Source organism: Haliotis asinina, chromosome 6 (assembly GCF_037392515.1).
Source record: "Haliotis asinina isolate JCU_RB_2024 chromosome 6, JCU_Hal_asi_v2, whole genome shotgun sequence".
Classification (NCBI taxonomy): Eukaryota; Metazoa; Mollusca; class Gastropoda; order Lepetellida; family Haliotidae; genus Haliotis; species Haliotis asinina.
In genome coordinates this window covers 48,942,320-48,958,422 of record NC_090285.1, presented here as the reverse complement: position 1 = coordinate 48,958,422, position 16,103 = coordinate 48,942,320, and the positions used below count along the sequence as shown (strand labels likewise).

Below are 16,103 nucleotides of genomic sequence, written 5' to 3'. Positions count from 1 at the left end.
GTAGGTACAGGTGTGAAGCCCATTTTCAATATCCCCGTTTTGAAATTCCTGAATATTGAAACATATTGGTTTCAGATGTCAAAGAATGTTTTCTATTCGCTTTTATTTAGAAATATGACAGGTCTAGTGAAATTTTAAGAAGCAGGCCTCGCGCCAAGGGGCAGAATCCGACCACCGACCTTCCTTCCTCTCTGTGAGCATATTTCCTGTTCAGTATACTACGAGACGGATGGAGTTTGTTGTTTGTTGTCTGTAAATATTCATGTCTGAAATAGGCAATCCAGTGATCAACAGCATGAGCATCGATCGACTCAGTCGGTATGCGATGCCATACATGTACAAAGCACTCAGCGAGCCTGACCACCCCGGTTGCCTTTTAACATAACCACGAGGCTACTGAAGACCGATTCTCACCGTGATCTTCACGGATCAGCTGTATGCAGTGAGAAGAAAGGCAAATAATTTCATGATGTTTTATTCATCATGTATCATTCATCACCAAATATCAACACTGTTGTAGATCAGTTCAGCCGGTTATAATGGGATGTGCTGTGGCGTTGAGGCGACATTTCCCATACAGGGAGTGGAAGGTGGCACTCTCAATGTTGGGATGACAGTACATGCCGGAAGCGCAGGGACAGGCGGACTCTGTCACCCTCGTCGTACATGCTTCGTTTTCAAACCCCGTCCTCTTGCAGTAGACGTAGGTGGGGAGGAACTCATCACGGACGCAGCAGTAACCAGTAGGACACACGTCCATGCGTTTACTTATTGATGGATCACAGTCCATGTCAATGGTCATCTACAAAGGTAAACAGTTCATAGTGAGTGCGTAAGTGAGCTTAGTTTTACGCCGCGCCCAGCAATATTTTAGCTATATGGCGGTGGTCTGTAAATAATGGAGTCTGCGCCAGACAATCCTGTGATCAAAAGCATGAACATGGATCCGCGCAAGTGGGAACCGATGACATGTGTCAAACAAATAAATAGGTATCTTCAGCATATGAATATGTAATCAGCAGTCTACTAAGACGTATTCAATAAATTTTGAAAACTAAAATCAATAATCAGTCATTCATATGAAGATGGCAATTCGATCTCTTCTTGATGAACTTCAACAGGTAATTTTGAGCATGTGGAAGTCAGAAAGTGAAGACAGAAACTTGGAACGAAGTGACAAGTTGATTAACGATTAGCCCCGAGAACTCGAATGCTCAGGGTATTTGGGAATACACTGATGATGTAACATTTCGTGGAACACTTTTGTGAAAATGCTGAATCCATATCTGATACCCATCACTATTTAACGCCCAGTAAGTACAGATAATAAAGACTAATTAATATGTGGTGTTGAGTTTACATTGGAACTCATCCGGTATTTCCAGCAGTGTCATAGGTGCTGTCTCTCACAGCGACAGAAATACGTTGCTTTCGTATGGTAATGTTACAGAGATAACCGATTTATTTTTATGTGCAGGAATTCCGTTTTTTAAAAAGTCCAGTCCTACAAAACTTATGTTATTTTCAACAAAGCATCTCAACTGGCTTTCACTCGTCACGCCGAAGACCCGGGTTCGATTCCCACATGGAGACAATGTGTGAAGCCCATTTCTGGTGTCCCCCGAGGTGATATTGCAGGTACACTGCTGAAAGACGACAAAAACCCGTACTTACTTACCTGGCCAATGAGCTGGTAGGAATTTCTGAAAAGGAAACAGAGTGAGAAAACAGACAGTAAATTCCATCCTGTCGCCATTGTCTGTGTGTATGTGCAGTCGTTATCTGCCAACTGCTATCAGTGTTACAGGCAGGTCGTGTTGTCGCGTGCACTACAAGTTAAACCACAGCAGTTTGTTAAGGCATGTGTGTGATTTAAATATATCTGAACTGGATAGACGAAATCTGGATTGGTGAACAAGCCAGACCTTCGTCACATAAATATCAGAAACACAGATGCCTGTCGATAACTGTATTTATCATTCCACTAAAGTATTTATCCGGGACATTAGATTACACATATGAGTATGTCATGACCCTATGCCATAAATATACAAATTATATAACCGGAAGTGAGACTTTTTTCACTTATAATGTCCAAATTACCACTTTACAAATCGTAGAGTAAAATTATAAATGTTTCTGGTTTTGTCCACACTGTGTATGCTTCCAACATTCCTGGTGGAAATATGATGATTAATTTTGTTAAAACACCAAGTACAGCGCCAGGCAAATTGCCGTTGAAAGTCACAACAATGACATCGACGAAAACAGAGGGCGCGGTTTGACTGGAAACATAACAGTTATGTCAGAAATCTAACCATATGACAAAACATTTCTGTTTCCCGGTTATAAAAAAGTTTTACAATTAATCAGAGAAATTGGAGGGTTGCCGGTCAGTTTGATTGACAATTGCAGATAAAAACGTGCCACACGCATGATATATGCGTATAGGAGTTGGGCAGGTTTCTGATGTTAATACTGTGACAGTGACGTGGAAATGACAAATAGCATTCATCACTTGTGTTTTAAATATGGGAAATATCAAACTCGCAACGTTTATTGGCATTTGTCCAAAAATACATATTGGCTAAGACTCGGGGGATATTCCCCATGTTAAATACAGACACTTGTAACGAATTCTGTTTGTAAACACGTTCATGTTGAAAGTATATCCAAAACTGAGTATCACCTAATAACATATTCATGTATATAGTGTAATACATACCTTGTGAAGAAACCAGGTAAAGAACAGAGGAACACTTGTACTTTCATGTGTTTCCTTATTTGTTTCCATGTGTATGGATCAGCTTTGTGTGCAGATTCTTTCAGTGTTGTCACAACCCGTGCCAACACCTAGTTGCGGGTACAGCAAGTGCAATGATCTTGGACAACAGTACTGTGACTATACGTCCGAGTCCATCCAGCTGTGAATGGGTGCCTCGAGCCCGTTAGGATGAGAAAGCCACAATAACCAGGTGGCAGCAAGAGTTGTATACTCCTAAGGGAGTTGAGATGGCTAATTCGATGTGCCGTTGAGACTGTCATCCAATGATCGAGGGAAAACAATACCAGCGCCCTGAGCAAGCACTAGTTGCGAGTATATGTGTGTCATATAATTATCCTATAATAATACTGCAATGTTGAGATCTTCATTAACAGATAACAGATGACAGATAACAGATAATAAAACCACAACACATACATTTCAGAAGATTTTATGTCTGAGTCCACAAGATCATGTACTGTATTTCAAATACTTCAAATGCACATCATATGGAAGAATGACGTATTCTATTCAGTTAATTCTTCAGCCATGTTCTCATCCAGTTATACTTGGATGTACTGTTGTATTGGGGTGACATTTTCCATAGAGTGAGTGGAAGGTAGCACTCTGAATGTTAGGACGACAGCGCAGGCCAGAGACGCATGGGCAGGCGGATTCGGTCAGCTTCGTCGTGCAGTCCTCGTTGTGGACCCCCATCTTCTTGCAGTAGACGTAGGTGGGGAGGAACTCGTCACGGACGCAGCAGTAACCAGGAGGACAGTCGTCCATGCGTTTACTTATCGATGGGTCACAGTTCATGTCGATTGTTGGCTGAAATGTTGAAAAAGACTGTTAGGGCTGTTGTTCGACTGCATCGTGTTGTATTATATGAAGTCTTGGATCCTAGATACACACGCACGCCCTAGTGCACTACAATCACTACAAAATATCAATGATACTCCAGCACATACATCCATACACACACCATTACACTCCACACACACCTTCATTACTCTCCACACACACCTTCATTACACTCCACACACACCTTCATTACACTCCACACACACACCTTCTTTACTCTCCACACACACCATCATTACTCTCCACACACACCTTCGCAGTTTCATATAACGTATCACTATCAGTCAGGAAAAAAACTAACACCCATAGGAACTCAAAACAAATCCCACCACCCCCTACATTTTCTAACACCCCACCTACAGCAAAGTTCAAATTCAAAAACATATTAAATATATATAAATTTTAAATTCTAAAATTAGTATGCAACTATTACACTCTCTCTGTCTCTGTCTGTTTCTTCTTTCGGACAAAAAAGTTATCCCAGTATTTTTCGAACACTCGTTAAATGACCCAGCTGAGATCATATCGGAAAGCAGGTAAAATCTCCAAATCATTATCTTATTATAAGATTAAGTCTACCCAGATAGCCCAGTCGTCTTGGTCACCGATATTCACTTCGAAAAGTTCGAATCCTGGATTTGCCCAAATTGGTCAAAACGTTCGCTGTCAAGCCGATGACCCGTGTTCCATTCCTGAGGTGAATACTATGTGTGAATGCCATTTATTGTATCTCCCGCCCTGATATTGTTGAAATATTGCTAAAAGTTGCACAACACCACACTCAATAATTCAGTCACATAAATTTAGATGAGCCACTGAAGCTACTTAGACTTCGAGCGCACCCCCACATGTGAAAATCTTGACCTGATGAAATCTCAATGACCTGATTATGCAACCTGATTCATATTTTGTAATGCATCAATGGAGAATTGCGCACAACTCCTGGTCATAATTAATCATTTGGAATCCGTCGAATCTGTGAAGTATTGTTGCTTCGACATCATGTGACGACATTAGGTGAAAAGAGCGAGTACGGCCTGCGGTGCTGACACCATACACACGGTCGGGGAAGATAATATTAACGATAAGTGATACAACGTACCAGAAATGGAAGTGACCTCATTGATCCAGTTCAATCTGAACCTGAGTTCTCACAAAATCAAGTGAAGACTTTGGCCTAAATAATGACCGTCCCGGTTGACCATGCCATCATTTTGCTACGCGCTTGCCAGATACACCATACATATCTGCGTCTACTCTCTATTCCAGCTATATGGCGGTGGTCTCTAGTCTGCACCAGACAATCCAGTGATCAACAACATAACCATCGGTTTATTCAGTTGGGATATTATGACATGTGTCAACCAAGTCGGCGAGCCCGACCACCTGATCCTCTGAGTCGCCATTCAGAAATGCGTCTACTGCGTAACTGGGTCACGATAACCTGGTTTGTATAACAACTAAACAAGTTGACGTTGTATCAGTTTTCATATTCTTCATTAATAAACGACAATTTCCTTTTAGCTCACCTTGTCAAGCATCTGATGTGACATTTGGAAAATGATGCAGAAGAAGACGCCGATCGCCCATTTCCTTTGGGACGCCATTGTCGAGCTGTCTATGCGCTCCAGTCTTATCTGTGAATCGCTATCAGTATGTTACAGGCGGGTCATGCTGTTGTTCCAATAATCCAGGTTTAAACCCAGCTGCGTGTTAAAGTATGTGTTCTTGGAAATAATGACGAATAACCCAGATTACACGTTTCAAAATGGCGTCGCATTGTTTTGCCTGGATTGGAAGTTCTAACAAGGTCTGTGTACTGACCGAGATAAACGGTCTTGTACTTATACATGCCATTAGATCGCATGTAGAATTATTACGTTTCAGAAACCCATGCATGTCTCTGAGTGTACATATTTCGCGCCAAGATTAGTTAATACAGGATTTGCTGCACTGTCAGACAAAATTATAACCGAATTTGGCATACGCAGTCCATACAAGACCCTTTGACATCAATCTCACAACGAAGGCCTTTCGATCAGTTAGCCTTGCTTTAGGATCACACATAATCTATAATAAATCACTGTACGCATAAGGGCTTGGAGAGGTTAGCATACTGGTGGGCTTTGAAAACGTTTTTCTCCGAATGTCAAAGGTAACCGAAGAATAGAGAGGCGGACATTGCTGACCACATAGATGAGAGGTATTTCTCTAAGTTATAGCTCTTCTTTCTATTTCTATCTCATCGTAGAGACATTAAGCTGGAGCAAATGAAACCTATGGCGCAAACGGGGTTGCGCAGCAAAAGGAAAATGACCAGTCTTCCTATAAGCCTCGCTTGATGCCATTTCATTTTGTTACTCAACCCTATTTGCGCAGCAGTTTGCCTGTGTTTGGAGACAGTTGCTTATGCTATTATTGTCCCGATCGCTATAATTAATATTACACTCAAATATCCGATACATATGACCAACGGCATGTCGGTGTATATGTCTCTAATACTAGTGTCTTGCTTTCTTTTTCACTGATTGCATATTTACCCGTAAATGTCGCGAATGAATACCGTTTATTTGCGCTTGCTTTATCGTGTTCAGAAATATGATAATGTACTTATCATACTAACAGTGTATATGTCACACAGGTTACATTTACGTGTTACATTATATGTCACACAGGTTACATTTACGTGTTACATTATATGTCACACAGGTTACATTTACGTGTTACATTATATGTCACACAGGTTACATTTACGTGTTACGTTGAATATAAGTATTTGCACGTTCCTGATGCAAGGACCCGTGAAGATTCGGGTTAGAATTTACCTTCAACAACTCATGACTGTCGTGAGAGACAACAAACGGGACAGGGTGGTCAGACTCGCTGACTTGTTGATCATAGGGTTGGTGGGTGCAGACTCGATTACTTACAGACCGCAACCATACAGCTGGAATATTGCTGAGTGCGGTGTAAAAGTAAACTCACTCATATGCAGGTGTACGTTGAATTAGTCTAAGTAAACTTAGTCTCAGTGTTACTCATTACACTCCACCACTGAGTCTAACAAAACCTAGTAGAAGGTCGCGTCAGGTAACCTTTGAGCGACCGATGACCGTCCAATCAAACGCGAGACGGTCAAATAGGTTTAACCAGACAACAGCTACTATTTAGGGATCGGAGGGACTTTCAAAATATTCAGGTCACTGACACAGAACTCTCCACAAACAAAAGTCCACATATAACACGGTTATTTGACCTGCAGTATATACGCTTTGGGGTTTCTGTTGACATGGTTATCCTTACCTAATATTTCCGCAAGATGACATCCTTGAATGTTGCCAAAATCATTATCTTCAGCGACTGTTTACTCACCGTTGTCATGGTTGTACGTACGCCGTGTGCATCACTCGGAAGAGAGCGTACGCTAAATAGCATTCGTGTACGAACCTTTTCGAGATAAAAAGTTCAAAAGAGCATGTGCGAATGTGCACTTTCGCGATTTGGTAAGCTGTGATTGGTCAATCTCAAAGGTTACCTGACGCGACCTCCCATAAGGTTTTGTTAGACTAACTAATGGAGTGTAACGAAAAGTACTGGGGATAAGTTTACTTAGACTGACGTTGAATGTATTTGCATGTTCCTAATGCAAGGACCCGTAAGGATCGAGGTTAGTAATGATCCACAGCGACCCATGCTTGTCATAGGTGGGACTATAACGGGATCGGGTTTCAGACTTGCTCACAATCCTCCGCATAGCTGGATAATGAAAAACAACAGTTACTCGTTCATCATGAACGAGTCAAGGTCGACACAACTGCGACTGGCAACTGGATTACCGTCCTATATATAAAGGCACTAGTGGTATTGGCACATACAATTCGCACATGACGTTAAACGTTCATTCAGACAATGGTTGTCCTGAATCTGAAACTGATATTGCCAATCCGTTGCATACGATTTCCTGTCCAAACTCACCCTGTGGATCCTGGTGATTTTACGAATGCTTCATAAACTACTAGTAATTACGTTTTGGAAATCTTCTAACCCTTAATGCAACTTCATGGTACTAACCAGGACCTTGGACTCATCTGCAATTTTGACTGGACAGTTATTATCAAATTGACAAGACCTTGAACCGGATGCGGGGGAGGCGAAGAATCATCTGAAATACCCAGTCTAAGTAAACTTAGCCCCAGTGTTATTCGTTGGACTCATACGCTGGGTCCAACCAGGAAGTCTATATAGAGGGGGAGAAGAAACTCCTCGAAAAGTCGTTGAACGTATGTCTCGGGTCGTTACGTAACCAGTGTAGCCAATATGGTGGCAGCGTGGTATTTAAGATTGAGCCCGGTTTATTTTCAGTAGCCGATTAAGTTCGCTGAGTGTTATAACAACTGAAATTCAACATGTATAAGACAAGTTAACTATTTTGTCACTTCAATGTAGGTCAAATAAGTGGTATTAGTGTCCGTATTAGGACAGTATATTTGTAGTAAAGTTTCAGGTCGGTAAGTTATAGCTCACTGGCCTCTATTCTGGATTCACCGCGAAGATAGACTAAATTGTGCCGATAAAAACTTCTTCCACACATTCCTTTAATTTTTAGAAGGAGAACATACCTCTAGTTGAAAGGTATTCGCAACTAATAGTGACAGTTTTATGACTTAAAAATTGTTAGAGTGTAGTTCAGGTGTGTGAAAACATGACATTTCACCATTGAAATGCTATACACCGTTGTTTTAGTATTCCTAGTTACTTCCCCAAAAACAGCTTTCACATACACCTTTAATTCATATGAGGGGAATATGCTATCAGGTGAAATGTGTTTGCAAGTAATAGTGATAGTTTCATAATCTAAAAAAGAATGTTAGGGTGTATTTGAGGTGTGTAAAAAATGTGACATATCGCCAATCTGCTCTTATCCGCTATTAAAATACTATACGACGTTGTTTGAGTGTTTCTAGTTATTGCTTCAAATACATCTTTCACATACACCTTTAATTCTTATGAGGGGAATATACTATCAGGTGAAATGTCTTTGCAAGTAATAGTGATAGTTCCATAATCTAAAACAAATTGTTAGGGTGTATTTGAGGTGTGTGAAAAATATGACATATCGCCGATCTGATCTGATTCGCCATTGATGCTTGCGGGTTCCATAACTTCTTTCTTTCTTGTTGATCTTATTATTTGACAAAACTGGAAAGGTGTTTTAGAACGCTTTGTGAGAGTTTTACCCTTCATTTTTGAGGGCAGTGTGACAGTGTCAGTTAACATTTTGTTAATGTCCATTCCATTCCCCACATGCAATAAGATATCTGGATTAATTATTAAAGTAAACACAAATGTTTCAAAGTAGATTTTTCAAAAGGACAGCTCATGTTAACACGCGTTCTCGCGATACTTTTGCGTTCTTTAACATGTTTTGGGAGGGAAGGCCGCGGTGTATCATTTATTCTTTCATTCAATCACATATGTACTTCTTTCTTTTATTCTTTTTCTTTATTTCGTTCATTCATTCACATAGTTCTTACTCTTTATTCTTACTATATTTCATTCATTGTAAAATTCTGACTGATACAATAAACTGGCTGTAGTTCTGTTAAACCTGGGATAATCTACAAAGTATATACTCTATATAGTCTCCCTGGTTAAACACAACTGAAGATGCACTGGGAACGAGCCAAGTCACTATGGAGCATGACGAGGCACACGATAATTAGTACAAATGGTAAAGAAAGCAAGCGAGTGACCTATCCCTGTTGTAGAGTATCCCTGGGGTGATGCACAAGGAGCACGTCACAACAGCTTGCGGGAATGTTAGCTAATGGTAACCATGTCAACAGATACTAAAGAGCGTATATACTGTAGGTCAAATATCAGTGTTATATGCGGATTTTCGTTTGTTGTGAGATCATTGTCAGGGACCGGTATATTTAGTCCCACCAAACCCTAAACAGTTGTGGTTGTCTTGATTGATTAAATTAATCCGTGTAGCCGTCTCACATTTGATTGGACGGTCATAGGTCGCTCAAAGGTTGCCTACTAGATTTTGTTTGACCCAAAGTAGGAATGTAACGAATAACACTGGGGTTAAGTTTACTTAGACTGCTGAAATACCACGAGTGACGCTTAAAATGTTGCATAAAATATATTTTACGTGAGCAATTATTAAGTACGGTATTGGAAATATGAGAGCACAACCCCGTGTGGTAATGCACCTTTGATGGTGGCAATATTATATTTTGACATGAAAAGATATTTTTCGTACTGTACCGAAGCAAGGGAAGGAAGTTACCAACCTTTGCTCGCTTTGCTTGAATATATGAAGAATGGTCATTTTCTCTCTGTTGCACAAATGTATTTGCACTTCAGTTTGCCCGTGAATGACCTTCCAGTTAACTTGAAGATGCAGCTGTAGATGTTTCAGTGGAGGGGATTGCACGGTCCTCTACGCCCCCACCTACCCAATGATAGGCGTTTAAGTAGATATGTACGTATCACAATCAAGTGAATCATCCAAGCCATTCATGCAAAATAACACAAAACCACCTCCCAGCTTCAAAATGAAGGGCAGATAACTCACAAGAACTAAACAGCACTTCAGCTGTTTTTTCATCATTGAAGCCAGGGCAAAAGGCAGCCTAAGTAAACCAAGCCTCAGTACTTCTCGTTACACAAATAACACTGAGACTAAGTTAGACTGGGGCAAAAAGCAAAACTTTGACTGCACGTTATCAAGATGGATGCTTGTCCTAATTATCAGTTATTAATTTCTTGTACACTTTAGTTTTGAAAAAGTACAAATACAAATAATACAGATACAATATACATTGCGAGTTTTACATGAACTTACTATGTCTAAAGATATGGCAAACCCAGACCTGTTTATTCTTTAACTGAATTAAAAAAAACCCAAAACATGAAAACTTCAAAAACAACAAAAAATATATTCATAATTTACGACAGGTTTATTGCAGTAAAATCTTCAGACCGGCAAGCATGTTTTAGTACAGTTCAAGATGTTGGCTCCTGATTGAGAAATAAATAAAGTGCCTTCCATGGTAGCCTATACAAATTTCATTTAAGACAACACAATATTGGAGCACGTTCAGGATACCAAGTACTGACTCACACTCACTCACAGGAAAAATAGATGTGATCACATCCTAAACTCACATTGCCAGAAAATGCAGGACAAGCACTTCACACTCAGATTAACAAGTTAACCAACAACCTACAAAATTTGACCTCATTCAAGCTTGCACCATTTAATACATTCTTGTACCAACGAACAGGAGGCTTGGTATAGATATACATATATATGTACACTAATGTGTATGAATTTAAAAGAACGTACCTCAACTCATATTATAGTTTCATGCATTTAACGAATGAAAATGGTGTGATTTTATTTCAACAGTAATTCGTTATGAACATACTAGTATCCTTAAAGGGTTTTGGGGTGATTTGGTTATTATATACTCTCCCAAGCCAACTGTTGGAGGAAAAGTGAATATGGTTGACATGCTTACAGAACTGACTCCCTCGGCTATTTACACGAGCGAAATGAATGACAGCGAAAAGTAAATAGCCTGCACTTTCGTAGAAAACCCATTTACCAACTCGCGCACTGGAACAACTGAGAGAGGGTTTTAGATGTACAAAAGTAGAAACAGCAAGTTTACACTCATTCATCCCTACCCTCAAAAGTCAAGACAATTCACTAAGAGGCAAGCACTATTTGAATTAATCTCCTTAACAAAATCTAACAAACAATTTAAATTCAGGTCAAATATGAAATAAAATATAAATAATCATTGTAGTGACTGAAGAATATCTTACGAAACTAACTCCCTGATGATAAAAAAATATCAAGTTACTTTAATCTGAAAACCTATAACTCATCTAAGAAACTAAATACACCTTTCAGAAATATATTAATCTATCCTAGGATATTGTAGTCTTTACAGATATGTTGTAAAGATCAAATACACACTTGTTAGTTTCTGAGTATTCTTCCATATGATTGGTTACATAACCTCTCAAGGTGTTTGTCACATTACATTCATGTAGTTAAATCGAATGAGGTACATGTTAAATGTTGCCTGAAAGGTACTTAATATTTCCATACAGTTAATATAATTATGCTTGATATCTAAATATGGTTTCAGGAACTGATATGCAAGCTAGAGGCCAATACACCACTGACAGTTAATCTACAATACATATTCATAGCATGCATTTAAACACATTGTGTTTGTGAACCAATCACATCTGACAGCAAATCAACTTTGTCCATATCAACCCATTTGCATTTACCTGAAATCAAGCAATTTCGCTCTCAATCCATAATTTTAACAAGCAATGGGCACAGACTGTGGTACATACCATAGTATAACAATATTATACATTGAAAAAGACTCACCTATTGGAATCCATTTCAACAACGGACCACGGTGAAATAAGCACATTTACAACATTTAGTGTAACCGTAGCAACGTATGTAAACATGTCAATACTTGCAGGCTGCGTAAGGTAACCACAAAGAGTTTACTTTGCAATTCTAACCTGCATGTCATTCTGTACAAATAGCAAATAATTAATGACTCTTCCTCTTCTTAAAATAACATTAAAAGTGTTATTTACATAAATGCATGCACATTTCGATAACCAATTTACATGTCACTTCTAACTGAAAAAAAAATGACCATTGCTTACAAAACAAAGAAATTTGGGATCAAAACACTAGAATCACCCAGGTTTCCATCTGACCCAAAACAAAAGTGACTTTACAGCAATTGATCAGAAACTCTATAGTCTCCCTGAGTCTAAATCCTCTGACAAGATCACAAAGCAGAGATGTCAATATTTTGATTTAAAAACGTCTTAAATATGTTCTAAAAGAAACATACTCTTGCAGCTAAACTACCTTACAAGATCATGTTTCTAAATGGCAAATATGATTTCTAATAATCCAAATTTCCCAAGTGCAATTTTGATTTTCTACAAATGTATATTCAGTTAATCAATCACAATTTTATTTCACTAACAGGAATGTCTATAATGGAAAAAATAACCCACAGTACCTGGTACCAGGTAGAATCCCCATTTGGGGCCACATCAGGTTGAACTTCAGCCCCAAACAAGCATTAAACCGAATACCATGCAGCAAGTGTGAAAGCATATGGCAGAAAATGGAAGGAAATCCTTCATCAACTTGATAAGGATTAAACACACAAATTAGATAAGAAAACAACTATTTAATCAAGATGGCAGTAAGCAAGAATTGCTACAGTACAATAACAGTGCGCACAAACTGTCCTGTGATATGCTGTAACGCCCCTTTTGCCCGGATCAGTATCTCCTGGTCTGGTAAACATAAATACAATAATTGGAGAACGACGATCCCGACTAGAGCACAACACAACTGATTGGGAGAGAGCGAAGTATTACAACCGCACCACGGGCAATGTCGGATCTACACACAATATGGAAATCCACACATTATGAAATTGTTTTGGACAGTTTTATCACAGTGCGGCAAGCGGCATGCATATCCGAGCCACGTACTGTCACAACATTCGATCACGTCCTCTTCCCATCAGAATGTGATTCCTCTTGGCATGGTCACACAAGCACTTCCATGAAACATGTTTGAAGACAATGACACAAGCTGTTGTGTTTTTCTCCATATTGGGAAAAGTTATGGCAGCAAACTTGAATATATGTTTTCTCTACAAGGCTACTACACTTTTTATTCTTTTTTAAACTTTCGGTAGCATTCTTGTCTCATCTAAGCCTACAGTATATACAGAATATACAGGACCCACAGTATACAGGTGTATTCGTCCACAGATCAATAATTAACATGCAATATTGCACAGACGGTGAGGGCAAGGCTAATAAGACTGAGATACCAGACCCCACTGTACATCCTTGTTGAGCAATCAACACAGAATCAGTAAGAACATTTAAGGTTAAAGTTTCCCCGAATAACTATATTTCTAACACCCATTTTAAGTATTTCCAAATTTTAACAGAATTAAGTACCATGTACCTCACAGGTAAAACTTAGACATATATCTTTATCTCCTTGAAAATTTAATCTAAATTTGATGACAAATGTGTATATGAAAGACAATGTCTTCTCTTGTAGTCCTACTATAATCTGCAGCACTTCTGTCATGGTGAGATTGTATTTACAATTTTGGTCATACATACACAGACTGAAATATAATCATCAGTAATAGTTTACACACAAAATGACTACATCAATTTGAGATTTGTATCTACATTTGTACATCACAAATTATTTACAAATAATAAATCTTGTTTGGATCCATACAATGTAGCAACCAGTTCTTTAATACTTTGATGGAATTTACCCTTAATTCGGTCAATAAAAATATCACAGTAATAAACAAATTCATAAATGTATGTTTTTAGGAATATTGTAGAAAAAGTACTTAAAAAAAATATAGCACCATGTCCTGGTGATCATAATGCTTTATTTCTGCCTGTAAATCCGAAATCAAACTTTGGAATGAGTTAGTTTTTAGCCTTGAATTATGACAAAAGGTTTGGTTAAGTGAGGTGGGAAAGCACCAAAAGAACTTTGGTTTGGAAGAGAGTAGGAGTGTGATATACCCCATACATCCACAGGAGTGTGATATATCCAATACATCCCCCATGAGTGTGAAATACCCAATACATCCATACAATATGGATATGTTGCAGTACATACCTCGGTATCTATTCAGTAATTTAACTCGTCGCTACAATGTATGCCTAATCTATACCAAGTCATCTTTACAACTGGTTCCGTTTTCCACAGTTTGCCAAAGTAGGGCTTCGTCGTTCTGCCCATCCTCTCCCTCACCTATCCCATAATCCTCTAGTATTTGCCGCACACTACCCTGTTTCTGCATGAGAAGCTGTTCTGTTTGCTGCCATAACTTGTCCAAGTGGCAATCGTCAGCCATGTTAATAGTAAGCACGGGACTGTCCCCCGCTGGCGGCGGTAGCACAGAGTCGGAGCCTATGAAGGTCAGATTGGTGCTGGCAGCGGACAACTGTGTAGCAGGAGGCATAGACCCAGGCTCAGTCGCTAAATGTGATTGGCTGGGAGTCTGTTGGGCAGCCTCCTTCTGAGATGAAACTCCATCAGTCTCCATGGGATCATGAGAGGAGATCTGGAAATGGAAGTGGAAATTAGTGATTGGAAATCTGGGATCCTGGGATTCGAAGTAATGTATGTCCCTATTTGTGTGCTGGTGATTAGGTGCCTGACTCTGAGAGAGCGAATTTGAATCCTGGATGGCACACACCTCAACAAAAGTACTTGAATCTGTATTTTAGAAAGAATGTGTAATCCCCAATAAAGCATATGTGACATTTGGCGAGTGTCTAAATGGCATTGCGTAATCATGGGACCTTTAGGTTACTACTGCCTCAAAATAATCTACCACTCAGATTCAGTATCCACTGTGGTATAGCTGGGTGCTGTGTCAAACACAAATATTCATCTACATAATACAACCATCCAAGCATCTTTGACATATATCTCACTCAATGGTTGAAAAATCACATTGCATGACACCTGGGTCAAGTCAGTTTTCATTTCAGGCAATCAAACAATGGCATCTTACTTGTCCATGGGATAATAGATAATTTCCACTTATAGCTTCAAACTGAAAATAAACTTTGATTTCATTTCATATCTGCTCAAAATGTAGCCATTAAATCTAGAATTGGTAATAAAGTACAGTTATCTTTCTTTGCTATTATCACTTTTCAATAAATAGTCCAGTAAACATCGACATCAAATACCATGTTGATTTATTACATAATTACATCATCATGATTATGTCACAAAATCAGGGCAAGTGGAAAATTACTTCCTTAAAGTCTCTTGCCCTGTGGCAAGTGGCTTTTTCTTTAAAAAAATACCATTTGAACCCCTGTCACTGCTGGATAAACCTCACTTTTCCCATCCCCTGTGTCTACCTTTGACATCTTGTCTTGCTGCTGAGTTTTCTTCAAAAGCAATTAAAGGTGTTCTGTTGGTGTTGTCCTCACTGGCACCATCAAGGTTGTTGAAGTTGAGAAGATCTTCAGAGTTGTCTCCCCTGGACTCCTGCCCGCAGTTCAGCTGGATGTTCTTGTTGCTGTTGGTTACAGACAGGTCGATGATTTCCTCAAAGTCGTTCTGTGAGGTGACGAGTCCACTCTCTGTCATGCCATCATTCATGGGGGCTGTCACACTCTCCACTGATTTCATACTAATGCTGTAAAGAAAACCATATACCATGAATGTCCATCACAATCTACAAAAACATGTGCACTGGTGTTTCTAAATAGTCGCACTATTATGCGTCTGTTACCCTGAGTCCTTCATTTGAGGGTAAATGAGACAGATACTCTTAATTTTCTGGGGTCCCGGGTGCCGTTGTACAAAGTGATCTTATCGTTA

General features: G+C 39.3%; 3 protein-coding genes across 35 annotated transcripts in view; all 3 read right to left on the bottom strand.

Annotated features, from left to right (window-relative positions):
• Positions 1-459: 459 nt before the first annotated feature.
• On the bottom strand, positions 460-1,836 carry LOC137287391 (uncharacterized). Its single transcript, XM_067819652.1, has 2 exons — positions 1,679-1,836; positions 460-802 (listed from the first exon to the last, which is right to left on the bottom strand). Exons 1-2 carry the CDS (start codon positions 1,754-1,756, stop codon positions 527-529), a joined length of 354 nt encoding a protein of 117 aa, XP_067675753.1. The 5' UTR covers positions 1,757-1,836; the 3' UTR covers positions 460-526.
• A 1,483-nt stretch (positions 1,837-3,319) lies between these two features.
• On the bottom strand, positions 3,320-5,235 carry LOC137287246 (uncharacterized). Its single transcript, XM_067819474.1, has 2 exons — positions 5,158-5,235; positions 3,320-3,595 (listed from the first exon to the last, which is right to left on the bottom strand). The coding sequence occupies exons 1-2, from the start codon at positions 5,233-5,235 to the stop codon at positions 3,320-3,322; spliced, it is 354 nt and encodes a 117-aa protein (XP_067675575.1).
• A 5,345-nt stretch (positions 5,236-10,580) lies between these two features.
• LOC137287240 (ensconsin-like) overlaps positions 10,581-16,103 on the bottom strand; it is a 76,337-nt gene continuing 70,814 nt past the window's right edge. For all 33 annotated transcript variants that reach the window (XM_067819438.1, XM_067819442.1, XM_067819445.1 and 30 more), the window contains 2 exons: positions 15,638-15,918; positions 10,581-14,823 (listed from right to left, as the gene is read on the bottom strand). In XM_067819438.1, coding sequence (XP_067675539.1) covers positions 14,810-14,823; positions 15,638-15,918 — 295 coding nt within the window. In that variant the 3' untranslated portion in view covers positions 10,581-14,809. The remainder of the gene's footprint in view (positions 14,824-15,637; positions 15,919-16,103) is intronic.